The sequence below is a fragment of the Columba livia genome, chromosome Z (assembly GCF_036013475.1).
Source record: "Columba livia isolate bColLiv1 breed racing homer chromosome Z, bColLiv1.pat.W.v2, whole genome shotgun sequence".
NCBI classification, from domain to species: domain Eukaryota; kingdom Metazoa; phylum Chordata; class Aves; order Columbiformes; family Columbidae; genus Columba; species Columba livia.
This window is the reverse complement of record NC_088642.1, coordinates 27,022,922-27,049,657: the sequence shown is the minus strand read 5'-3', so window position 1 is coordinate 27,049,657 and position 26,736 is coordinate 27,022,922. Positions and strand designations below refer to the sequence as shown.

General features: G+C 39.5%; 1 protein-coding gene across 2 annotated transcripts in view; it reads left to right on the top strand.

Annotated features, from left to right (window-relative positions):
- PLPP1 (phospholipid phosphatase 1) overlaps nucleotides 1–26,736 on the top strand; it is a 67,711-nt gene that overhangs the window by 17,579 nt on the left and 23,396 nt on the right. The window contains exons 2-3 of one of the 2 annotated variants that reach the window (XM_065045231.1): nucleotides 12,759–12,910; nucleotides 15,951–16,231. In XM_065045231.1, coding sequence (XP_064901303.1) covers nucleotides 12,759–12,910; nucleotides 15,951–16,231 — 433 coding nt within the window. The remainder of the gene's footprint in view (nucleotides 1–12,758; nucleotides 12,911–15,950; nucleotides 16,232–26,736) is intronic. The other variant, XM_065045229.1, reaches the window with a different exon arrangement.

Genomic DNA, 26,736 nt, shown 5'->3' with positions numbered 1-26,736 from the left:
ATGTTTTGTACTGACATATATCTTCAGCACAACTTTAGGAAGATTTCTTTTTCAGTAGGATTCATGTGTACCTTTACTAATCTGTGCACAGGCAAACTAGCAATTACAGTTCTCTGCAATTTTGGACTTCTAAAGAAGCATTTCAGTTGCAGTTAGGTAATCTGTTGAATTGCTTGGTGGCTTTTTTTTGTCTTTAGATTTGAGTAAGGTGTTACTGTAATAGAAAGTCAATTGAGAATGCTTTTATTTTTCTGGCTCTAAAGAAGTGGAGAAACATCTGACATAAAGTTAATTTACTTAAAAAGTACAAAAATCTAAGCAGTGGTATGGACAGCTATTGTAACTTTAACTGCCAAGGTATCTAAAATTGTAATTTAGGATTAGACTTGCCAGTGATTCCAGTCTCGTCTGGTATTTTTCTTCTATGATAATCTGGTAGGATTCACACTGTGAATTTTTGTTGCCTGTCTTTGTGCAGGGGATTGGAGTATATAATTGTAACAATCACTTATGTCCATGCTTAGAGGGGTTTACAAAAAAATTTTAAAGCACTTCTAATTCTGTAACAACTGTACAGGCAATCCAGGTCAGTTTTCTGCAGTCTGAACATTTTATACACCTTAAAGCAACACAGGTTTTCTAGACTCTAGTAAGAAAGTGTAGTCACTGTAGTGTGTATGTTGCTGCTCTGTGTAGTTAGCATGTTAATCTGACTGGTTTTCTTAGTATCCCTTTTAGTTTTAGGCAGTTAGTTCTTTAGCCTCACGCAAGAGGTGAAAAATCATTTTTGACTACTGAAAACTTAGACCTGTAGAGCTAGGGAGGATCAATCTGGGTTTTACAACTTGCTGAGTTAAAAGTGAGTTCCAGTTGAATGCCTTCTAGCTCCAGCTTACCTTTACTCAAAATGGATGGAGAGAGCTGATCAGTCTGGAGACAGGAGATTGTGACATTCAGACTGGGGGTTTTTTTTGTTTTGGACTGACTCATTGGAGGCTTGAGACTTTTTCCAAGGCAGACTAAGTTTTTGGAAGTAGCATGTTCCATAGTCAATATCCTCAGCAGGAACACAGCTGGCTTGTGAAATCTTATTGGACAGTGACACTAACTATCCCACAGCTAGTCAGAAGTGTTATCCTGACATGAGGCCTTTTTGAAGGGAACAGGCTTCTCAGTGAAATAATTGATTATAAAATTTGGGGCTTAATACCAATGAAGGTTGATAGATGCACTTTCATGCACACTTCTCTCATCACAGATGACCTTAAATAGGATACTTCTTCCTTAGTTGGACTTAGACCTCAGCTTTATCACCTCACAAAATAAAAAGAACTTGTGGCAAGAAACTAAGGGAAGCAAAAAGAATCATATCTGCAATGTGAAAAAAAAAACTGGTTAATTGAGTAATACAGTGGTCATAGCCCCTCCCCTTAGCATTAAAAAATGTTCAGTTATTGTTGATACAGTTGTGTAGTCCTTAGTTCCTAAAGCCTCATGAAATCTAAGCAGAAATGCTCAAAACATAATGCATGTGCCCTTTGCTGCACTAACAGCTTGCTTGTCATCAGAGTGTGTTAGGAAACGGCCTGAACATCTTTCTGTATAATAATAAATGGTCTTGTTTGGTTCAGGCCCACGGTGGAGTATAAAACAACTCCAAATGAAAGAAACACAAAACCTGTAGTGATGAGTAATTACATTGTTAAAACGTCTTCGTGCCTATTGATTTCTTCAAAGTATTGTATGAAGCTTACAAGATGTATGTGAAGGGTGCTAGAAACTCTCAGGGATCTTCTTGGAAAAAAAAAAAGGAGGAAAAATGTATTAAAAATATGTGCTTCAAATTCACAGTACCATTTATAGCTCTGAACCTTTTCTGCTCCCATTACCACATTTTTATCAGGAAGTAAAATGTCTGGGAAAGAAGCTCATGTTTATTCTCTTCCAAGTGCCACTTCATCATACAATACTTCTCATTTTTCCAAGTTGTCTTCTGTGTCTGGATGGGAAGTGCAATTTTTTTATTAGAACATTTGGAGACTTGGGGTCAAACAAACCTCACTAGTGCCCTTGAAAAATTTATCTCTTTAGATGTCTAGGCTGGTGTCTGGAATTTCATACATCCATGATGATAGACATTTCAAGATCCCCAGGAGATCTTTCTGATACTTCTGCATTCCCAAGTCTTTTTAGAGATGTCTAGAAAGTAATTCTCATTAGGGCATGGTGTCTATATATTGCAACTCTTGTAATATTTTGAAAGGAATCTCTTCAGAAGATGTACTTGCTCTGGCATATTTGCTGTGTAGCTGTCTGTATGATACCAGCTCTTTGAAGTATAAATGACAAAATAATGTCAGTGTCTTTCTCTTGCAGCATAGTCCAACCATACTTGTTTGCATATATCCTGTCCAGTTGGTCTTCTCTGGTGTCTTCACATCCAAATAATTTTTCTTTCTTCAGTCATCTTGCTTCTTATATTTGCTGCAGTCAGTAGCACTCAAACAGCATCTCTTAGATCTAAGAGTAAGTGTGACTAGGGAAGGAGAGGCACAGAGCAAAGGAGGCCTCTCTGAAGCATCCTTTTCACCAAAGAAGCAGAATGGAGCAAGTCAGTGGCACTCAAACAGCATCTCTTAGATCTAAGGGTAGGTGTGAAAAGGGAAGGAGAGGCACAGAGCAAAGAAGGCCTCTCTGAAGCATTGTTTTCACCAAGGGAGCAGAATGGAGCAACTGAGTTGTTGCTGGTTTTTACGTGCTCCCTTTGCAGGTTCTGAGCAGGGTTTCCGTGGTTCCCTGCTGACGCTTTGTCTATGTTCAGGAGCTGAAGGGGAACAGCCCACTACTAAGTTTCTGTATGGTGGACAGATCAGTGAGAGGACAGGAGTCCAGTTCATTTAACTTGGCCCAAGTGCCACACTGAGTTTCTGGGAAACAAAGTAGTTTGCCACAACTCGGCTCAGATCATAGTGAGTGATATCACATGGCACATAAAAGAAAACCATGTGATAAGGCCCGGTCAGCATGGTTTTATGAAAGGCAGGTACTGTTTGACCAACCTGATTTCCTATGACAAGGTGACCCACCTAGTAGATGAGTGAAAGACTGTGGCTGTTGTGTACTTAGACTTCAGTAAAGCCTTTGACAGCGTATCCCACTGCATTCTCCTGGAGAAGCTGCAGCTCATGGCCTGGATGGGTGTGCTCTGCAGTGGATAAAGAACTGGCTGGATGGCTGGACCCAAAGAATTGTGGTGAACGGAGCCAAATCCAGTTGGCGGCCGGTCACAAGTGGTGTTCCCCAGGGCTCAGTATTGAGGCCAATTCTGTTTGATCTCTTTATCAATGATCTGGAGGAGGGGATTGAGTGCACCCTCAGTAAGTTTGCAGATGACACCAAGTTGGGTGGGAGTGTTGATCTGTGGGATGGTAGGAAGCCCATACAGAGGAATGTGGACTCATTGAATCATTGGGCCGAGTCCAATTGTATGAGATTCAACAAGGCCAAGTTCTGAGTTCTGCACTTGGGTCCCAACAACCCCAGGCAGCGCTACAAGCTCGGGGAAGAGTGTCTGGAAAGCTGCCTGGCAGAGAGGGATCCGGGGGTGTTGACTGACAGTGGCTGAACATGAGCCAGCAGTGTGGCCAGGTGGCCAAGAAGGCCAACAGCATCCTGGCTTGTATCAGGAATAGTGTGGCCAGCAGGACTAGTGAATTGATTGTGCCACTGTACTTGGCACTGGTGAGGCCCCACCTTGAGTCCTGTGTTCAGTTTTGGGCCCCTCATAGTAAGACATTGAGGTGCTGGAGAGAGTGCAGAGGAGGTGACGAGGCTGGTGAGGGGTCTGGAGCACCAGTCTGATGAGGAGCAGCTGAGGGAACTGGGGCTGTTCAGCCTGGAGAAAAGGAGGCTGAGGGGAGACCTGATTGCTGTCTACAACTACCTGAAAGGAGGTTGTGCCATGGAGGGTGTTGGTCTCTTCTCTCAAATAGCAAGTGATAGGACAAGAGGAAGTGGCCCAAGTTGTGCCAGGGTGGGTTTAGATTGTGTATTTGTAAAAAATTCTTCACAGAAAGGGTTGTCAGGCATTGGAACAGGCTGCCCAGGGAAGTGATGGGGTCACCATCCCTGGAGATGTTTAAAAGGCATTTAGACAAGGTTCTTAGGGACACGGTTTAGTTCTAGAGTTAGGTTATGGTTGGACTAGATCCTGAGGGTCTCTTCCAACTGAAATGGTTCTATGATTCTCTAATTCTATTCTATGGATTGTTGTCACTAAAACCAGTAGCAGAAATGCTGATGCTCCTGACAAGGCAAGTGTTGAGTAGTAAATGGACCTTTTAAAAAATCACTTTTCTGGGATGAGCTTTGCTCTTTGTGACTTCTTTGAGATAAATGAATGTTATAGGCTTTGTAGGATTTAAATTCTCCTCCTTGAACACATCCAAAAGATATCTAGGTGGTCAGGTCAGGTTGTCTTCTACTTCAAAAAAGAAAACCAAAATGAAGTCTTTAGCTTTTGCCAAACCAAATTTAATGTCATCATGGTGCCTTCCCAAAAGGAACCTAAATATCTTTGCTCCTGTGCCAGCCTCTTAGGCATTAGGCTTAATGATTTTTTCAGAAGTATCTCGTTTTACCATGTGTGTCGATGTTATGACTGTTGAATTTGTCTTCCCACAGATTAGTGCAATCATACTTTGAATGCAATCTGTTGATTTCTGGTAAAAGAAGCTTACCTTCTTTTATGCTGTGCTTGTGAAAGGGATATATTTTGCAGAGAAACTCTTATTGAAAGCACCTATTTGATTAACAGCAGAAGCACTTACTGGGTGAATTTATATGTTTCTCGAGGGACAATTGTAGCTGTTGCTGTGGTGAAGACTGGAAAAAGCAGGGGACTGTCACGAAGCCTGTTGAAGACTCTTAGATCGGTAGATATGCACTTCATTTTTTGCAGCAATGGCAAAGCTTTCATTGCCCACTGTTGGTAGTTTTGCAGCTAATGGAAATTAAACTTGCCATTTGACACTGTAGTGGACTTTTGCATCCTTTAACTTTCAGGTTTCTGGTTACTAGTGTTCATTTTATGATGGTCTGAATGACAGTTTTTCTGTTATCTGGTTAACTTTTTGAAAATAAGCGTTAAGTTTTATCTTCATGGGTTTTTGGTGTATTCATGATACTGGAAACATTTTTGGGCAGTGCTCTTGAATTTTATAATCTGTTCTGAGTTCTGCTTGATACTAACTGTTTTTCTGGTACTACTACGGATGAATGTCATCTCTGAAACCAAGCTTATTCTGACAAGTAAACTGCTGATTTGTTCAACCTCTGTTTAAGGCCAACATTAACTATAGGTTGTTATTTACTATGTAATGGGTTAATGTACAGGGTGATGCACTTTGCTTGAATTGATGAGTAATTCCTGGGTGAGATCAGCACTGCTGTGGACACGCTGTGAAATGTTGGTTGCTGCATCCAGCTTCGGCCCCACTGCGGCTAGGTCCGTGGTGCAGGTGTTCTTGGTGGGCTTGGTTTGAAGTCATGGGAGGCAAGATCTGCAGAGCACCGCGTCCAGTTTGGTAGTTGTACAAATCACTCTGAGCAGATGCAGTTCACTGAAAATAACTAGATTGCAGTGGCTTGCTCGTTAAGTCTGTGGCCTTGATACTGTACTTTTGTCAGTCCTTCAGGTGCATTTGTTAAAACAGTGAAGAATTAACACAGTGCATGAAACTAAGTAAAACAGTTGGCAGCTTGGCAAGGGAAGGAGCTCCAAACAAGGACTTGTAAAATGCTAAGTGAAGCTTGGCTGTAACTGTGAGAAGGCCAAGCGGTCGCAGTGACTTGGAGTTGTTTTTGAAGGTATTATTTAGTAGAGTATAAGAAAGGGTAAAATGGAATAGAGGGAAATGTAGGGAGAGGTAGTTGCAACATTAAATATTAAGTCTTGTTGTTTAAGTGAAAGCAGCAGTCTTTAGCATAGATTTCAGCCCCGTCTCAAGTCTCATACCTGGTTACTAATGTTATCCAGGACTTGGAGCAGAGACACAAGTAGATGGCGAAAAAGGGAAGGGACTGTTCCAGAAACCAGAAGTGAGCAACAGGGAAAGAGCCGGAAAGTTCCTTTTTGTGCTGCCTCTTCTGTTTCCCTTCCTCTGGCTCACCCCATTGTACCTCTTTCTGTTCTGCCTTGAGCCATAAGATGCTCATGCAGAAAGATGGTATTAACCCATCTTTTCTGGAGAAAGCTGAATGACAAAATGTAGCAGTTCATCTTGGTGAGCTGTGGAGTGGTGGTATAAGCATATTTCTTGCTAGATGCCCTCCTGAACTCTGAAGCTCCTTTAAAGAAGTGGGAAAGAGTGGTATTCTGGTACTGGGGAGAAGCCAAGGTCTAACTTGATCTGCAGAGAGCTGCATGATACCATAACAAAGCCCCACAGAATGTGAGCAGTTACATGGAGTAATAGTTTTAACCAAGCTTTCACAAAATGCGTCTTTTTCCAGCCAGGATTTCTAGTGTTGTACAAATTAGTACTGTGAATGTTTTTGCTGGTGCGATTAGTAGTGAAATCTCTATAGCATATTCAGGGGAGATGTTAACTTGTTTTCGATCTTAATTTCTGGTGTAAGGAGACTTAAAACTTCAAAATACTAGTGCTGCTTCTTTATAAAAAGAAGTCTAGGTGTCACTTCTGGTTTGAAACAACACTAATGAAATTGGCGTTAGATAACAGCACAAAACTGGTGGTGGCTTTTCTTGAAATGCTGGGAGAAGAGAGAGTGAAATAATTTGAATTTGTTTCTAAGCTGTGGAAAAAGACTGTTGCTACCCACTGCTTAAGCACAGGTGTTTACTACTATTTTGCCTGGAACATATCCACTGTTTCCTGTTGTTGATCACATATATTCTCTTCCTAATCCCTTTAATATACCAGGAGGATGGAGTACTCAGGCTGAGGACAGGATTTTAAAAACTTCTCATTACTTAGATCTGTACATTTCAAATTATTATTCCACCAAAACCTTAAGAAACTAAGTAGGCATGGGATAAGATGAAGAATCCTTAAATGTATAAATAGTTCATCAAGATGTGAGAAGTGGACAGTATGAGTAAGTGCTCCCTGGCTTTCAAAGTGGAGGAAGGTACAAAGTATGGCTCTCCAGTAAATGCAAAAGATTACAGTAGCATGGCTAGTGAAATACAGCATGAGTGAATGTAAAGTGATGTCCTTCAGGAAGGTTAACGTGAGGGTGGTGTATAATGTGATGTTCTCTTCAACCAGAGTGATGATGATCAGATTTTAGTTCTGTGGAGAGAACTGCATGCCCTGTAACAGTGAAGAAACTTAATCAAGATTAGAAACTTGGAAAGAATTAGACCTATGTTATACTGGATATTTATGGGAAAAAACCCAACGTAATCAGTCAGAAATCACTTCAGCTTGTGAGGAAATCTAATCGATTTTACTGTGTGAGTCAGACTACTGGACAAGTGTACTGTTGCTTAAAATATTTATTCTTATCAGTTGAGTTACTTGTGTTTCTACCTCTTGTATTCTGACTGAAAGGCTTTTTCAGAGGCCTATATATCTCCCTCACTGTGAGTATCTTCAATGCCAACTGTATTTGTGGCTGCTTAATTCTTGTTGTTGGATCAGTATTCTTTTCTGATATCCACTGCTTATGCAATTAGCTGATTTGCAGCTGTTATATTCTGCTAAACTGTGCAAACCCCCATATCTAGTTCTTGAGATAATCAGGAATGTGCCTGAGCAGTTCTTCTCCATCTGCATTTAAGACAGATGAATTATAACCAAACATGGTTCACAAATTCTAATTGAATGGTGTTTCAGAAGAAATTATTGTCAGGTGGCTAAAAGTGTCAAAGCCTTTGGAAAGACTTGACTAATGGTCACACTAGGTCACCAAAGGAAGCAGACATTATTTTCCCCCTCATATTTTGAACAGACAAGGTCCCAGCTCATGGGAGTTCAACTTCTGCAAGTGCAAGACTTGGAAGTCATTACTGCAGGCATTTCCATCTCTTCTCTTGCTTCAGTCTGTAATAGTTGTTTTGCAGGGAGAACTGGCTGGCCGTGATCATCTACTGTATCAAAGAATTACCAGCTTTGTCAGCAGCACATACAGTAGTTATTAATTAGTGATGCTGGCATGTGAACTGCTTAACACTAGCTCATTGGCTCAGTCCTTGAGATTAGCCTACTGGTAACCTCTTCCCAACCTTATAATTCCTGACAAACATACCTGTTGTCATCTTCCCTTTGGGCAAGTTCTCCACTGTCTCCACTGTGTTACAATTGGCTGGGAAGAGGAAGAATACATCAGGGATGCTTTTTGGTATTGTCATAGGGGAAGTATTCAATAGAGAGCCTTTAATGACCCTCTGTCATCTCCACTCCTTACTTAAAAGGATTATTTAAAAACTCCCAAATTTCTTCTACTTTCATGAAAAACTGAGCCTGGCTAATTTTTACCAATTCTCCTTTTCAATGTGCCAAATGCTGCCCGTAGGAATTGTAGCTTATTAGGGGGAAAATAGATATTTGTAGAAAAAGCAGAGTCTTTCCTTTAACTTACTGTGGTACCACTTGACTTTGGCAGGTGAACATGGTTTCTTTTCCCAGTGATTTGCTGGTGAATCTTTGCTACTTTTCCTTGAGAAACTACTTTATACTTTTATGTGGGTAAATCCTCTAGCAAGGAAGTATTCCACCCCCTACTGCTATTAAATTTTTTTCTTTAGTAGTATCCAGGAAGTTAGAGACCTTGACACTAATGATAGTTGTACCATTATAAAGGCAAATGTAATTTGTTGGTTTTGTTCCTATCCAGTACTCCTCTCCAGGAGGTTTTACACTTAAGAAATTGCTGCTGTGATGCAAAAACTTACTGCCATATTTTGAAAATATGGTATCTTTCAGGGGAAAAAGGATCACGTCTATCACAAATATAAGGAAAACCCTGTTGTTGTAGGCTTTGCTGCTTCCATCATGCCTATGCCAGTTCCTCTGCCTGTTTGTCCTGCTTGTACTAATGAAAAAGCCAAATTGTATTTTTCCATGTCTCTGCATTGTCTTTGTGGCAGAGAGCTTTGTACTGCAGAAGGTGCTAAAGCTATAGATTTGAAATCACTTGGTTTTTATTTTAGAAATTGTTTGTTTTTAAAAAACAAAGCTAAAATCCCCCCCACCAAACTTTACTGATTCATTTAAAATGGAATAAAATCTCCCTAAGTATGGTGAGAAATTTAATGGCCTAACTTGCCAGAAACAGTAGAGCAGCTGCCCATCTCATTTGACTTTGCCTTTTCTCCCCTCTCCCGCCATCTAATTGTGAAGCCGATCTGCAGGTGCTTGAAGTAATTAAATTAAACCTGCTGTATGGAGCATGTTCTAAGGGAGTTGGTATTAACATTGGAGAGTACTTTGACCAAAAAGATATGAAAAGCCAGTCCTGGCATGTTTTTTCAGGCTTAATAACTGCCTTGGACTGAGCAAAGGTAAATTACAAATGTTGTAATTCTGTGACTTTTTCAGTTTAACGGTGTGAATCTGATCGATTTTTTTTTTTTTTTTTTTTTTTTTTTTACTGTAATCTGGATTTTTAGAAATTCAAGCTTCTGTAGAGCAGGTCCCCTTTCAGCACTGAAATGTGTGGAGAGCAGCAATAAGACAATAAATGACTGATAGAATTACTTTTAAAATCTGTTATACAGTTGGAAGTAACTGAAGAAACACTTCATGAAGTTTAATATATAAGCTTTTTTCAGCAGTATTGTATCTCAAGGCATAGCTCTTCCAACTAGTTGTTACTTCAAACCAGGTAGATACCTAGAACTTCCAAGACTCATGCTGTTGTACCGAAGTTTTGCTAGTTATGACTTCTGGAAGCTGTTACTGAGGTTTTCGTTCTTAATTAGCAAAGTGGGTTTGGTTTGCAATACAGTAAAAGAGGTGGAAAGAGAAGATGCTAACTTTGGCTGGTTCTTACTTGCTTAAAATCAAACTTAGAGCTGTTCAGTATTTTGTTTGCATGATCTTGGTACAGGGAGGTGCCACAAGCAATTATGGACTAATTACATCATAATTTCAATATTGCCAAAGGGTGAGCACACATTTCAAGCAGCCTTTTTTAATGGAAAAGCACATTTCAGCACTGTGTGAGAGACTTCGTTCCCATTATCTATATAACATTGCTTTCAGTTTCTGATTTAGCAGCAGGTAATTACATTAAAAAAAAGCCACCATGCCAACACCTGAATAACCCCAGCACTCTGAAAACTTTCTGTCCCACCTTGAGAAGCTGCAATGTTCTGGTGTGGGTGGGAGGAAATGAGGAGTAAGCCACCATGATGCCATATTCATTGAGCAGATCTTTGGAAAAGATGATGCAGAGCTGGTGATGTGATGTCAGTGACACCGCCTAAGTAGCATTGTTAGTATTTGTGGCAGTGTGCTGAGGTTGTGATAAGGTTTTCTAGGCTAAACTTTATTTTGTGGGAAACTTCTTTACCGTGATTACCAAAACTAGCTACTCTAGAAAAGCAAACCTGTAAATAATGAAGAAACTATGCCTTATTCTCCAGTTCTGAAGATATATAAAATATACTCTTCTCAAATATACAGGCTCGAATCTTGGTGTTTGTCTTTTGCTCTGCACACATACTAAGTTTTCATTCCATATGTGTTTCATAGAATAAATGGTGTTGGAAACACACCATGCCATTGTGTTGACAAGTCACCTTCCTTCACCATGACTGCATGCTGCTTCTGCCTTGTCCCTTGCACAATTAGCTAAATAGTAAACAACTGGTGATAGATTGTGACATGCTGTCACAACACAAGGGGAGGGTGGAAATGAGGGCTGGGCTGCAGGGTTTTTCATAATCCCTGCTATCCTTACTATTAGGAGAAAAGGAAGAGGGATTTTTCTTTTCCTGGGAGGAGAGGCTGTGTTTTTCCACTTTACTGCAGATTCCAGCTCGGGCTCTGCTGACTGGTGTCTGAATGGTTCAGTGTTTTGATGAGGCTCTTAGCCTGTCCTGCTGTCCTTCTGCTTTGTTGGTGTGCTTGGACAGCTTCCAAAACTAGGTCACTGGTAGTCCTGCTGGCATGGGACTGGAAACAACCCCTCTTCACACTGACAGTGTTTCTTCTGCCATGTTTAGCAGGGAGATTTTGCATGCTATTTATTGATTTTTATAACTGTAACAGTATGGAAGATGCGGTTCTTTGCAACAGGCTTAGCTGGAATACATGGGCACTATAAAAACTGGAACAAAGCTGTGTCCGTTGTGAGAGGTCACTTCAAGGGAATTTTCACTTTATGAACCATTAGAGTTATTTGTTCTTCTGTGTCTGTTTTCAAACAGAAGCATATTTTGTTAAGCAGTCACTTTATGGTGTGAAGAACAAAATCCATAACGTGCTTGGTGAAACCACAGTATGTCTCCTTTGTAATGGATCCAGGAGTCAGGCTTCGTTTGGAGGAGGAGGTTTAAGGGGAAGATGGTGAAAAGGATCCCATATCTTTCTTTTTTCTTCTCTTTGTAAATCCTGTCTGTGTAACTTAGTGTTTCTCTTGTCTTCCCTAACAGTTCTTGTATTGCTTGGTTGGTATCTTTTTTTGTTCTTTTTTTTCTCCTGTTGTCCCTTCTGTTCTTCCCATGTTTACTTCTGTTCATAGACATTTATTTGGGAATAGCTTGTGTGTCTATGGAAAGGAAGGCTGTGCCTTGACACAGGGGTCCTGAGGAGAGAACTGAGATTACAGCACCATCCTTCTCTGGCAGGAGAGGAGGAAAGGAAGGAGGGAGGCTGTTTTTCATCCTTCTGATCTCCTACTGGTAGATAAGGAGTGTCTACCATCAGATGATTTTTGTTGTCTGACTCTAAATTGGTATGCATTTTATGTGCAATACTGTTGGATTTTGAGTGCTTTAAAGCACTTTAATGTCACTGGGTTGTGCCTCCCTAAGTTAAAGGTTTTGAGCTTTTTAAAGCTTTGCTGTTCAAATGATTAGTTTTGGTTAGCATTGCAGATCTCTTGAGGTGACACAGCACAAAGCATTGTGCACCTTAGTCTTGTGTTCTGTTGTGTTTAGGAGGCTTCCTCTTTTGTGGAAGAGAGGGAAATTAATATCCATGTCCTGAGGTGGTAGGGTTTGTGCAGTGACCACATTGTTCTGGTGTGTGTGGAAGCAATGGGACTGCATGCATGTGTAACTTTTCCTTTTTTCTTTATCTCTTCCTGAAAACTTGCTCTGCACTTGCACTCCCTGAGAAGCACCCCTTTTCTGCTTTCATGAAATGCAGTTGATGCTTTTCTGATGTCCAAAGCTGTCCAGAGAAGGTATAAAGGGGCAACTCTTGCTCATTGGAATAAAAGGAATAGTTGATAATAGTGGTAATTGTGGCAGTAGCTCCAGACTGAGCAACTCAGTGATTGTCACTGAACTGTTTACTCAGTCATGGTTTCGGCATGCTTCCAGACTCAGTATACCACAAATGCAGAGGCGAGAGGAATCCTGCCCTACTCTCCATCATTCAGCAGTCCTTCCTGGGAGCTGCACAGACAAGGCGGTGGTCACTGGCCAAAGGAAGCGCATCACCCTCTAACTCGCTGCATGCCTGTTCCTCTTCATGCACTTCTCTTTGGACATGTCGGGGTATAATCATCACCACAGTTTGTGTTGCTTTTGTAATGTATTTTTTATTCCTTTTTGCTAGCTGGCTTGCCTTTTGCAATTCTCAATTCAAGACGTATCCCCTTCCAGAGAGGAGTTTTCTGTAGTGATGAATCCATCCGGTATCCATACAAAGAGGACACCATTTCTTATAAGTTGTTAGCAGGAATAATTATTCCTTTCAGTATAATTGTTGTAAGTTAAACTTTTCTTCATTGCATTTGACTTTGATGGGGGCTGGGGAAGAGGGAGGAGGGGCAAGCTGTTAATGCAGTCTTATAAAACTATATTCTGTAAGATTTCCCAACTTTTAAATAATGTATTTAGACCAGGTGCTAAAGGGGTAGAAATGGTGTTTTGGCAAGAATAATTAAAAGGTTTTATTTAATTGAGGTCAAACAACTAGAATTGTAGAACAGAGAAAGAATACCTTATAACTATGGTGGCATATTTTGTAGTCTGAGAGATAAAAACTTCTTCCCTTACCATATCAATTAAGAATAACATTAACATATTTTAAATTACTGTCTCAAGCTATTCTGTTTTGGGAGCTACTGCTTTCATCTCCCTCTTTGACCACAGCTCCTTGCTCAGCTGAACTGGGTCAAGCATATAGTGACTTGGTATCCTTAAGATTTAATTACATGCTATCAGCTGAGCTAACCTAATAGCTTACTATGGACAAAAGGTGAGGTCTCAGTATTGCCCTGTCCCTTGCTACCTCTAGTGGCTTGTCCAAAGCAGGGTAAGCTAGTGAAATTCCTTAACGTGGCAGAAAACAGCAGCTTTCTTTGAGGCAGGCTCAGTGAAACGGGTCCTGGAAGAATACATATAAGTGCTGAGGCAGGAGCAGAGAGGGAGCTGGACCTCCTCATCAGTAGACTATTTTGTGTCCTAAGTCTCACAGGGCTGTGCTCTAGTTCCAACAAAGTCCCTGTCCAGATGTGCTAAAAAGCTTCAGACTCCTCTCATGGCTCTGTGTTGGATGACATCCAAGTTCATCAGAGCTATGTTTTGAGCAGAGTTTAAACTCTTATATGCCAAATAAGATTTTTGGGTGTATAAATATTTATCCAAGTATATTTTGGGAATCAAAGCTAGGAAAGGAGCAGCTAAATGTAAACCTCAGTATTGGCCAGCTGTTTCTCTTGGTTAATGGGTTAAAATCAAGAGGGATATTATTGCAATATAACTCTTTCTTGTGTAAGGACTGCACAGATTTTTATCTAGGTTCCAACATAAAGATCCACTTGTAGCTTATGTTTGGTCTTGGATGGCTTTTTTTCTTTTTTTTTTTTTTTCAAACAGTAGAAATGTGGGGCTGGGAGTCAAAACTGTGATTTACAGAGTCTTCTTGGAAAAAAACTGCTTCCAAAATTTACAGTAATAATTCTGGAGCATGTGGAACTTTCTTTGGTTTTGTCCATTCTATTAACTTTCAAGTGGTTTGTGCTAAAATTTACATCCTGCCTTTTAAGATAGGACTTCTTTTTTTTTTTTTTTTTTTTAACCTTCTAACTACCACTGGTAGTCAATATTGTCCAAGAGCAGCAGTATTTGGTCACAACTTAAATCCGTCTAGCTTGTTACCCGATTTCTAGCAGTGGTTAAAACATACGAGTGAGGAGGAAGAGAACAGAATAGGCAAAGATTGATGTTTTGCCCTCAGTACTTTGCTACCAGCTGTTTGTAGCTCAGGGAATTCCCAAGTCAGAAAAGGCTTTAGTGAATATAGTAATTTTTAATGGATGTATTTCCTTTGAATTTATCCAGTATCCATACGTGTGTATGAACATTTAACTGAAAAAAACTTACCTTAGCAACATCAGAGGCCATCTTTTAGTTGTGAAATAAGGCTTTTCTGCCAAGATTGCTTTTATGTCAAATGATAAAAGCAAATGTGGGTGTCCTTTATTCAGTGGTCAGTCAGATTATCAAAGATGAATACTCTTTTATCTGCATCCAGCGAAGCAGCTGCATTGACATCACTTAACTTTTTATCCCCTCAACTGAGATAGGTGACCTTCTTGCAGCAATGTTCTTTAAAAGGGATTAATTATTTACTAGTCATGGCTGTGATGTTTCTGCTCAACTAGCTTCATTAGGAGATTATTCTCCAGGTTAGGTAGTTTAAATAACTGTGTAAGAGCTTACCAGCATCTACTTGACTGAAAACTTTGTTAGCTTTACTCTATATTCGGGCGTTTCTCTGCTTCAGTCCATGTTTCAGTGAGGTGCAGAGTGTAAAACTTCAGTGTCACCCATCTGATGGGATTGTATTTTTGCCTTAATGTGCAAAGCTGCTGACAGCTACTTTGTCTGCCCAGGTGTCAGAATGTCTGATAACCACTTCATTCACCAAAGCTCTGCTTTGCTGGGATTCTGGACATGTCACTCTCAAGTGACAGATTGAACCACTGTTCAATCTTTATGGTATTTTTAAAGATCCCTTCACAAATGCATACAGCCCCCCACCCATCTGATCATCTGTATGAGCTTTCTGCACAGAATGGAATAATCTGGTTCATATCCAGCCTGTCTGGGGTGAAGTTTTGTCCTTGGTTTAAGGAAGCTCTTACTTTCTGCAAAAGAAAGTTGCAGGAAAACAAAACTAAATCTGCTTTCCTGTTAACACTTAATGTACACTTAAAGCATATACTTCAAACATGCAGGGTGAAAATCCTTGGAAAGGCCTCAGTTGTGTCTGTCTCTCCCTACTTTCATTATGGGTTTTTTTGGCCCTAAAGATTTTAATTTTCTGGAGGAACAGGTAATTTCTTTGTTTAAATAACTGACATTTTACATCCAGAAATGAAGTGTGGACCCTTATAGTCTTTGGCTTCACAAGAACCCCAACAATTTTATGACGAAACAGAAGAATTTTGCTTAGCAGTTCAGCTGAAGAAGATTGAATGTGGAAAAAAAAGTTATACTGGATAAGATATTTCTAGCTAGGACCATGTCAAATAATGAGATCTTTATTTTAATAAATATTCTGAAAAGCAATAATATTAAGTTCAAAATGAAGCAGGGTAAGGTAAAAGGCTTTTTCTTCTACATAAGTGTGTAAAGTTAGGGCGTGGTTACTGCTGACTCTTGGAAAACTTAAATTTGCAGCCTTATGTTTATAAAAAGAATACTCAGATATGAGTATTAACTGAGTATTAACAACCATGGAGTATTATCTTATTAAGCTATTATCCTTCTTTAACTGTTGTCCTTATTTCTCTTTCAGATAATCCTAGGAGAGACTCTCTCTGTCTTTTATAATAATTTGCACTCAAATTCGTTTATCAGAAATAACTACATAGCCACTATCTACAAAGCCATTGGGACCTTCATTTTTGGAGCAGCTGCCAGCCAGTCCCTGACGGACATTGCCAAGTACTCCATCGGCAGACTGCGGCCTCACTTCCTCGCCGTGTGCCAGCCCGACTGGGCGCGAATCAACTGCAGTCTCGGTTACATCGAGAACTTTTCTTGTCAAGGGGATAAAGCAAAAATCAATGAAGGAAGGTGAGTCTGACTAACCCTTATATGCTTGGCTGTAAGACCTGGGTTTTTGTTTGTTTGGTTTTGCTTGGGACAATGAGTTTGGTATTGCTACTGTATTTTTTGTGTGCTTCTCCTAGAAAAAATTTCTTGTAATGAGTGTTAAACTTAGAGCCCTGTCTAGACACTGGGATATTTTTCTATTCAATTAATCTACGGAAGGATGCATAAGTTATTGTGTATTCCTTTATGTGTGTGTTGTGTTTTTGGTGTGGTGTTTTTTTAATACAAAGTCAGTGATGTTCAGTTTTGATTAGCTTTTATTTATTTTATCTAAAATGTCTGTACATCCCAACAAAGAGAAGAATTTGAAGTCTGCCTTCAAAATTGCATGTGGAATAGCAAGGAAAAGAGTTCAGATTTAGAATGAAAACAAATAAAAACTGGATTTATCCATATAAAAATATGGAGGACTTTTAAGAGGTTCACTCTACACAGTTGTGTCATTATTAGGCATTTCATATCTTAAATACTTACCTGCCAACTCGATTGCTAAAAGATAACAGGGAAACAAAACGAAGCATCTCTCACATTGGAGTTTTCTCACTGTTACAAACAACATTTGAATGCCCTTGGAAATGCTGAAGTACATTCAGAATAATTTCTGGTGTTACAAGTTGTTTGAGCTCCCTGGAAGCTGAGCTTTAAAGAAACTCCTTGCCAGTCTTTGTCCAGAAGACCTATGTACCCTCTCAGCTAAAACTTTGTGTGTGGTTTTTAAATACAAGTGTAGGTTTTGCTCACTGTCCTCTGTGCTCACTTGCTCTTCTAGCATGTGTCCCCCGTGGATCTCCCAGTAGTGTGCATGGACACCTCAGCAGCTGCAGGAAGATGTTGCATATTGGTGTGGTGGGGCACCAGGTCTGTCCGCAAGCTCTGCACAGCAGCTGTTCAAAGGTGCCAGCAGCAGTTTGTATTTTGAATGGCTGTTGGCGATAGAGGAGCAAGTACACAGTAACAGATGGGCGGTATAGCAGATAGTCCTCAAATGAGCAGAACTTCAGGTTCTACTTACTTCAGTAAGTAGACAAGCTGTTGTGTGAGAGACTGAATTACAGCTCTTTTTTCTTTGTATTGCTAACCTCCATAATTGTGCTTAGAAGACTCTTATTTACTGTTCTAAGCTATTCTAGACACTGATTATTGGATAGCCTTTCCTTTCTTGTGACAAGCTCTGTAGAATCAGAATATCTGCTACTAAGGTATGGCTTTTATCTGTGTTCCAATAAATACATGATGTGTGTCTGAAGACTTGTAATGGTCGCTTTCTATATGATTATCAACTTCAATTTGAAATAAGACAGTATACAAAGGGGAGTTTTTCACAAAATGTAGAAAACAAAAAAATTATATACAGCATGTCTGCCAGATTCTTAAATGTCACTGACTTCTCAAAGATCTGACTTGTAGTAGAACAACCTGAATAACTGGATTAAAGATGACACTAACCCCCGCTAACATGACAGATTATGTTAGTTTTAGTGTAGTAAGTTAGTTTCTGGCCATTACTCCTGCTAACTCTTTAGAGAAGAAAATAAAATTGTAACTTATAATGCAAGAGAGGGGAAATACTGATTTTGTTGTCTATTATATTGTGGTGGGGGTAAACACTTTTGACTTTCACTTCAACTCACTAAAAGTAGTATTTGTTATTCTTTCATATGGAAGATACTTGTACAAGCTTCAAATGGAATGAGTCTTTAAACAAAAGTGCACACCTTCAGGTGCTTTGTGAAAGAGAATGGTGTGTCTTTCGGCATGACACTGTGGGGTCAAAATTCAAATTGGGCATAGATCTGAGTTTTCAGCTGAACTTCCTCATGAGTCAAAAAGTATTTCTCATACGCAAAGAGGGAAAAGGAGAAATTTTGAGTTGGTTATGATGACTAAAATGGTCCTGAAGTAAAATTTTCTGTTTTGGGGAGATGCTGAAAAGCAGAGTTATCTTTAAACAGGGAAAAAGATTTTTGTTGTTATGAGAATAACATGGGGGACAATAGCATAGTAGTAATTTGGATTTTGTTCTTCCCAGTGCAGCTAGTGCTTTGAAGCCTCAGACTTCCATATTGGAAGCAAGATTTGTCTGTCATCTCTTGTCTGATGAGCTGCTAGGTTTGTATTCCCAGCTACTGTTTTGTTCCCTTTTTCTGTTGTGCCTGTTGCTTCTTAGAAAATGATGTAAGAGGGCTCTCCTGTTTGGTCAAAGCTTGCCTTGAAGTGGCAGCTTCTGTGTGAGCTCACCTGTGGTGCTTCCACTCTCAACTGAGGCTATTCCATGCACAGGAAGGTGTAAACAAAAAGTTAGTGAGTGGTCAAAGAAGGGTAGATTAAAGTAGGACATTGTCCTGTACAAGTGGATGTCATGGATGCAGTGACCCAGTAAATCATTTCGGATTTCTTATGGAAATTGGACCCTACACCTGAAAGGTTGGTTTTGATGATCTTGGGTCATATACCTACATGTACCTTACAGGTAATAAGCCCCTAGGAGGAGGGAGTTTGATTGCAGTGGGTTTTGCTGTAAGTTGAAGGAGGTCAGTAGGCTCTCGAACTGTAACCCAGAGGTGAATTTCTCAATCAGTTGGATGTAACTATTAGAGGCAGATTTATTACCAGCTATCATTGTTTGTATAAAATAATTACACAAGTAGAAATACCAAGAAAGAATTAACACAGGACAACCATAATGTTGCATACAAAATCATATGATCTGAATTGAACCTGTTCTGTGTAAGAATATAACTTGATGTTGGTTTTGAATATTTTTTAGAGATTCATGCTCAGTTATACAGTCAAAAAAACTGATCTCTGTTTACTATTTTGTAATTCATAGCAGGAAAACAACGATTCCAGTGTAAAAATCCATTGTGTGCCTCTGCTATGCATATTGTACACTTCTGTTTGTTCTTTCCTCCTTTCTCATCCCCCTACTCAAAGTATAAAATACTTTTAGTATGCAGCATCCCTGAGTGGATCAGAGCTCTGGGACTGAAATAAATAGGTGTGTTGAAGAGATGGGTGTAAGATGGAAGTCTTTAAAGGATTCTTTGGAAGTACCTAAGTTAGGTAATCAACAATTGTTTCCATTTCCTCCTAATAATAAAACTGGAAGGTAAAACATTTCAAGTAGTTTTTTATTTCTGTTTTTTCCCATGCAAAGATTAAGATTAAGTAAGCTGTGGAACTCTGCAGTGCTGGGATATGTAAGTTTGTAGGTGGGTTCAATAAAACAAAACCCACACACATACAAAAGAAATGAACAGAACACTAAAAACCCCCCAAAATTTGAACAAACTCCTGGAATAATTAAACCAAGAAGATACTTATGTTTCTGGAATCCTGAAAGTGTTTTGGCTGTGGACTCTGTGTTCTGCATAAGTATCATTGCTTATTTTTTCCCAGTACTGTTTTATGCAGATCTGATGTTTGCAACTCTTTGCATTTGTCTGCTATGTTTTAACATGGGGAAAAGATAATCTTTAGTCTTTATTGTTAATCAGTAACAGTAGTATTAAAATATGTGCTAAAATACATATATGCTTTTAGCATGAATATGAACCAATACTTGGTTGTCTAAATTAATAAAGTGCCTGTGGGTTTTGATTAGTGTAAGGTTTCACTTTCTAATCTGAGTTTGATAAGCTGGATCTTTCTGCTTTAAGTATCTTGTTTGCTCTGTATCATGCTGAAAAGAGGCCTCTTCAGATATAAATAGCTTTAGCTTTTCCTTGACAACATTTGTACTGTTCGCACTTCTGGTACTACTGGTGGTCAAACTAAGCTGAGGATCACAATCAGTTGTGTACTTAGTAAATCTCATTCAGATTTAAAAAAATGCGTGTAAGGGTTGGCATATATTATGTGAGACTATGTAGCACTTGCAGATCTCTAAAATATGCTGGAAGTCACTAGTTATATTAAAAATTGCTAGTTAAGTAATAGCACTAGAAACTCTACTATTTTTGTGTCTGTTGGTAAGAACCCCTTCTTCAGGCAGTCTTTGGCATGTAATTTAAGCTAGACGCAGAAGCTGGTATGACCTACTTCACTGCAGTTTTCTGAGGGTGAATGCAGTTCTGTGTAAGTAATTCCCAAGGGTTTATGGAGGTGTTTCTAGGTTTGATGCCAAGTACTTGTGTGTAGAACTTTGTACTATTCTGTTTTAATCGATATAAAAAGAGTAGTAACTCAAACTTGTTTGGCTTGTGAAGGTGTTTTTTCTTTTGAGTGTCAAAACAGCAAACTTCTCCTTAAAGCATGTAACTACGGTTGAGTAAGATACAAATGTGGGTTGTGTTGTTTTGTTTTGTTTTTCCTAAATGTAGTTGCACTGACCAGAAGGGAACAGAACTTCTTACCATGTAGTTTCTTTACTGGGAGACAGTGGCTTGTTTCAGTGTTCTAGAGAAATAAGTTTGCTATATAAGCACAGGTTTTAGTGTCTATGAATGAAGAGAGATCAAAGGCAAGTGGCCCACCTATCACTGGTATTGGCAATTAGCATGTCACTTTTATTATACCAAGGTATACTTCAATGCTGCTGGATTGCCTTTAAAGTACTTTAGTACTTATAAAGGTAATGACTTGCCAAATGGCTGTTTCCTTTTTCGAACTGGCCAAGTAGGGCTCAGTAAAATAGACAGGTGTGGGATGCGAGTAAGCAGTCTCTACAATCTCTGATCTTCAGCTTTTGCAGCTCCCGTTCATGTTCCAATTCTTCCTTCTCATTTAGTTTGCTACTGCTTACCTTTGCCTGGCTTTGAGTTGGTTGGCAAGATTCCCAAATTGCTTAGAGGGAAAAGACAGATGGTGACTTCTCCATTCCCTGTTGGTATCTAAGGGGTACTTCCCAAACCTGTCTGCTCCAGCCAGTCTGTGGCAGGTTGTTCCTGCATCCTGTCTGTTAGTTAGCTTTCTTGCTGAAGGAGTTAATAGAAACCACAGATGTTCAGCAGCAGAAGCTGTGAATTAATATTTTACTGTTCCTCTGGTGAGCATACTTCACTGTAGCTGCTGGTTTTCTATCTGGAATGAGTTTGTAAGTAGTGAAGCTTGAATGTCTAGTAGAGTAACAAAGCAGAACATCAAGAGCTTCTGTTTTCCTCTAGTATATGAATTGTGGGATGAGTCTTTTAACACCCTCAAAAAAGGCTTTTTGTGTGTCTTAACACTTGATTGGTCTGGAAAATTTTTGGATGCTTCTGGGATGGGGAGAAAAAACCCTATTTTTCTAGATACATGTAGATGTATTGTACTTCAGGGTGATGGTGATGGGGTGATATTATGTGACGATGTTAACTGGTTGCTCCTGACTCATTTTGGCAGTCTGGAGTTGCCAATCACACTTTGATTGCCTTTGTATAGACATTGGTAGATCCCTAAGTAGCAGGATCTGCAATCCAGGAGACAAGATTGAGTCAGGTCAGGCTGAACCTGGAAGAGAGGTCAGTCTTATCTGTGTCTATGAACTTGGGGCACCATCTTAAGCAACTGTCCCAAAGACAGTAAATGTAGCTTAAATAAAGAGTTCTGTCAATCTTCTTTATAGGCTTTTCCCTCCAGTTTTATAAAACTTTCTGCAGCAAGCAGGTAAAAACTAAAAAAAACCAAACCCCCAAGCACACCCCAAACCCCGCCCCCCAAAATACCCCCCCCAAATTAAAAATTAAAATTAAAAAAAAACCCTACAAACCAAGCTTCTAGTATTGAAGAGGGCGTAACTGAAGAAACACTTGAATTTAATTTATTTTATGTTTTTTTAATTCTCTAAAAATGTAGCAAGTGCTATATACAGCTTACAGTACTCTTAGAATCTAATTTAGGATTGTGCTGTCACTTTCGTATATATATCATGTTATAAACTTGGCAGTACAAACAGTGCATTAAAGCCTTGTGTTAAGGTCAGGTATATTGAATCTCATACTATTTAAACTTACATTTTATCCACAAAATGTTAAGAATAAATGTTGTGCCATCAAGTATACAATATTAATACTCAGTGTCTTCTGAATAATGTCACAGGGTCAATAATATACCAGGGTGGGAATAAGTTATAGTTACTGCTAGAGATGCAAATGTTGCCTTCTTAGAACTTTAAAACTTAAAAGCATACTTCCTTCAATTTTCTGGTTTTAGAACCATTTCCTGCTGTACTGAAGGAAAAAGGTTTGTAATATCAGTACTCAATAAGGATTGTGAAACACAACTGTTGCTATTGCTGTGTTGAACTTAAAACTTTCGAAAGCATAAGTATTATAATTGTGTTTCTCTCCTCACTTGTTGAGTATACCTGACATGCTTGTTGTGCAGAAGTGGTCACAAAAGTCTCTGAAACAGATACTAATTGGGACCAATCAATTTAGTGGATAAAAATTTGAAGATTCTGTTTGAGTAAGTTCATAACCCAGTTGCCAGGTATTACTTCATAGTTTTGGATTAACAAAAATCTGTCTTTTTAATACTGTATTTCAGGATGATTGTTATGTACAGATAATGATGAAAACTATTTAAAACCAATCAAACAAAACTTTCTATAATTTCATCAAAAAAGTATCAAATCATTTAAGAAAATAAACATGCAGGCTTCCCTTAAATGTTTTCTACCCTGTTGAGTATACCTTTAAATGATCTTAAAATTTTTTGTATCTTTGTCTTCCGAAATTTCCATTGGACCTTTTCTTACTGCTGAATTGATTTATTCTCCCCATTGTTAGCGTCCACGTCATCTTGGAGACTATGGAGACTTTGTAACGCTATGTAGAAATAATGATTTAAATACTTCTGGTATGTGGCTGGATGCTTTGGAAGCCTTGGTGTATGTACAAGAAGGAACCTCTGAAGGTCATCTAACCCAGCCTCCAGTTTAAAGCTGGGGTAGCTGTAGAGTTCTGACAAGCCCTGTGTATCCTGATTTCTTCAAGAGCTCTGGAGGTGGAGGTTCCACAGCCTGTTGGAAAAATCTGTTCCTTCAGGCCTTCTTGCTCTTTTCCTACTCATAAGGGAGAACCCCTGCCTCTAAACAGCCTCATCATTGCATCACCTACCTTCTTCAGCACCACTGGATGTAAGCCATCCAGTCTCATGGACTTTCGAGTCCAGTTTTATGTAATCTTGGTTAGATCTTTCTCAACTAGATAGTACCTCTCCTTTAAACTTTACTACCAGGCATAAAGACATGGGAGGCTGGAAAGATGTTATTGCAAAAGACTTCAAAACCTGAGGCAAAAAAGGCATGAAGACCTTTAGCTTTTCTACACCCTTTGTCACAGCATAGCTCACCACATGCAGTGGTGGGCCCATGTGTCTTGCTGCTGCAGTTGAACACCTTCACACTGTCCTCTCTATGCTTCACTGCCTCCAGCCTTGCTCTTCCTACTTCCTTTGCTTGGGTGATATTTCAGTATTTGTCCTTCATGGGCAGCCTGTTTCTGCTTCTCATGACTCTTTGCGTCTGAGCTCAGTCAGATGTTCATCACTGATCTGAGATGTCCTCTTCTTTCTGCTTGTTTTCTTCTGCAAGGCAGTGGCATGTCCTTGTACTCTGAGGAGGTTGTCCCTGAAATGCTACCTTCTCGTGGGTATGGCAACTGAGGCTGCTGCTGACATGCCCAACTAGTTCATCCTTGCTTCTGAGTAAGAGATTATCAGAGGGCGCTTTTCCTGTCGGGTCTGTCCAACAGCAACATCAAAAAAGCGATCTGTTGAATTGCTTGCACCATGGTGTGTTGCCCTTCCAGCAGGTTTTGAGGCATCTGAATTTCTCTCAGATAAGCCTCTCTAGATGTGAGGTGCCTGAGATCCTGTGCCTCCAGTCTCTAGAAGTTTTGAACTGTACTTCAGTGTTGGGAGATGCCCAGTCTAACTACTGGATTGTAATGTATCCTGGAATTGTTCTCTTCTCCCTTTTGTGTGCATCAATTACTAACCCTGAAAGGAAAACTTGGCAGTTCTTTGTATTCTTCAGCCTTGGGCAAGACTTGAACACCAGTTTCCAGACACCTAAGTGAACTTCCTCCTTGCTGAGCTTCTCTATTGACTTTGCATCTCCTCTTTATGCTTGTCCAGCTGTACCTTACAGTGAGTTAAAAGGACAAGGATCGACATATGGTTTAATTTTTTGAATTTTTTGTTTCATTAACTTTTATTCTAGAGCTTGTTTATAGAGCTCTCACTTAAGGTGCAGATTTGGAGGTGTTCCAGTCTTTTTGACTCTTCAAATGTACCACTGAGGTATTGTTAGCTTGTTTCTGTTCTTTTGTTGAGATGTAGGTAAGAGGGCTTTCTGCCTGGTTTATATGTAAGATCTGCTTCAAACTGGATTTTATAATTGCCAGATGTGTCCCTTTGCTATGGAACTTTATTGTCCTTTTGGAATGCAACTGAAATATCTGGATTGAATTTCAGGTTCAGATAATTGCTGGGCCCAGCTTTTGGGTTGTGTGGGGGGGTTTGGTTTTGTTTTGTTTTTTTAATAAGATTTATAAGTCTTCCTGAATGCAGTTCAAAACTTTCCTTCACATTTTTGAAGCAAATATTACCACCAGTTCCATAACAAAGTGGTTTCAGTGTTGTACAAGAAGACAGTTCAGGTTTCTGGTCCTGAAAGTGGAGGGGGCTGTGTTCATTAGAGCAGAAAACTGCCTGTATCAAACATCTCACCCCCTACTTTTCTTTTATGCTCTTTGAAATAGAGAAGGCAGAAGTATTATACACATGTAGAAATGCTCTATAATTTTCGGATAAACCAAGCAGCTTTTTTTCATTCCAGCAATGTAAAGTGCTTAATTATCATGCTGCTGGTCTGAGACACAGAACGGTTGCTTCCATTTTGCAGATGGGAAAGGCATAAGCATAACATGTTGTTTCTTGGTTAACATACTGCAAAGCTGGGAGTAGAAAGTAGGGGTTCAGATGTTTTCCTCAGAAAGATGTGAGAATGTAATTGTAAACAGTCGTAACAGATTTGCCCCTTAAGCAAGAAGTTTTAGCTATTATAGCAGGTTCCTAAGTAACCAATTAAAGGGTGTGAGTATTTTGCATACTCACATAATGTGTATAACCCCTGTTTCTAAGCAAATAAAGGTGGTGCAGATGATGTGCTAATGAGTATGGACAGTGGATGTACTTAAAAGTGGTGGTTGCCTCACTCCTATAGTATATATTAAAATGAATTTGCTGTTTAAAGTTTTTTGTAGCTGAAGCTTAAGTCATGCTGCAAATCAGTTCTGAGGACATGCTTTAATTTTTGAGATGTTAAGGATCAAATTAGAACAAAATCATTTTTTAATTCATTGTTCCCAAAATCCATGTTCTCCCTTAACAGGACAGCTGAATACGAAGGAGGATGAATGGAGAAGCGGTATGGGTATTCAGGATGAGCTGGATACCAGGACATTTATTTAGGCTGCTAATGTCTTTCTCTTGTAGTCATGCTAAATTTGGCTGCCATATGCAGTACAGTTTGATTTGTCCTATTGCTTTCACACTGGTTAAACTAATTCCCACCAGCACACATTCTTGTGCAGTGTCAGGTATTTTTTTCTGTGTATAATAGTCTTGGGTGTGTGCTAAAGGGCTCTTAATCTACCTGCTCTGGCTTCCTGAATTTACTAGAAATTTCTCTTGGATGCAGTATTTATTGTACTTTAGTTGAGTGGTGCAGGCTTGTCACAAATATTTTTGTTAGGTATCACTTCTTAGCTTTTTTACTGACAATGAATGTTGGGGTGGGACCTGAAATTTCATAGTCCTGGGTTTGGAGCAACTCTGAAAACCTGGGTACTAGGGAGATCCAAGAAGCTGTCCTTTCTGTTTTATTCATCACCTCAGTGAGCACATGCACAAAAGTGCAACCTTTGAACCTGAAGTGGTAAATATTAAACCATGTTGTACAGGTCTGGCTACTTCAGAGGCACTCTGTCCAGTCTGAACTCTGTTAGGCTCCAAAGCAGACCTAAGCAACTAGCAGGGATGCACAAGTGTGTGTGAAACACTATCTCTGAAGTTGAGTTTAACTTTGGATAGTTGAAGGCCTCTAATTTGAGTCTGTCACTTCATTCTGTTTGTGGTAAGAGAATAACTTAGCTGTTAAGTGTCATATTATAATGTTATTAGTAATGTACAGATTCATATCACAACTCAGATGTCTAAAGGAAAAAACATTTCCTTACTTCAGTTGATGTATTGCTCCCATGCTGACTGCACTCTAAACAAGCTGTGTTTAGCCTGCCATTGCAAACTCAAAATGTAATCTTCAAAGAAGGCATTAGGAAATTAGAGCTGACTGTTTTGACCTTGATAATTTATTTCAACACAATTGCCAAGGTGGTGCCCTTTGCCAGTGATTTGCCAGGAATTGTTTCAGCTTTGTTTAGAGGTCTTTTGTAAGTCATGCTGGTGCGTGCCAGTGGGCGCAGCTGAATCACTCAGCAGTTCTCAGTAGCTACGCATCTGTGCTAGATGGCTGGTAT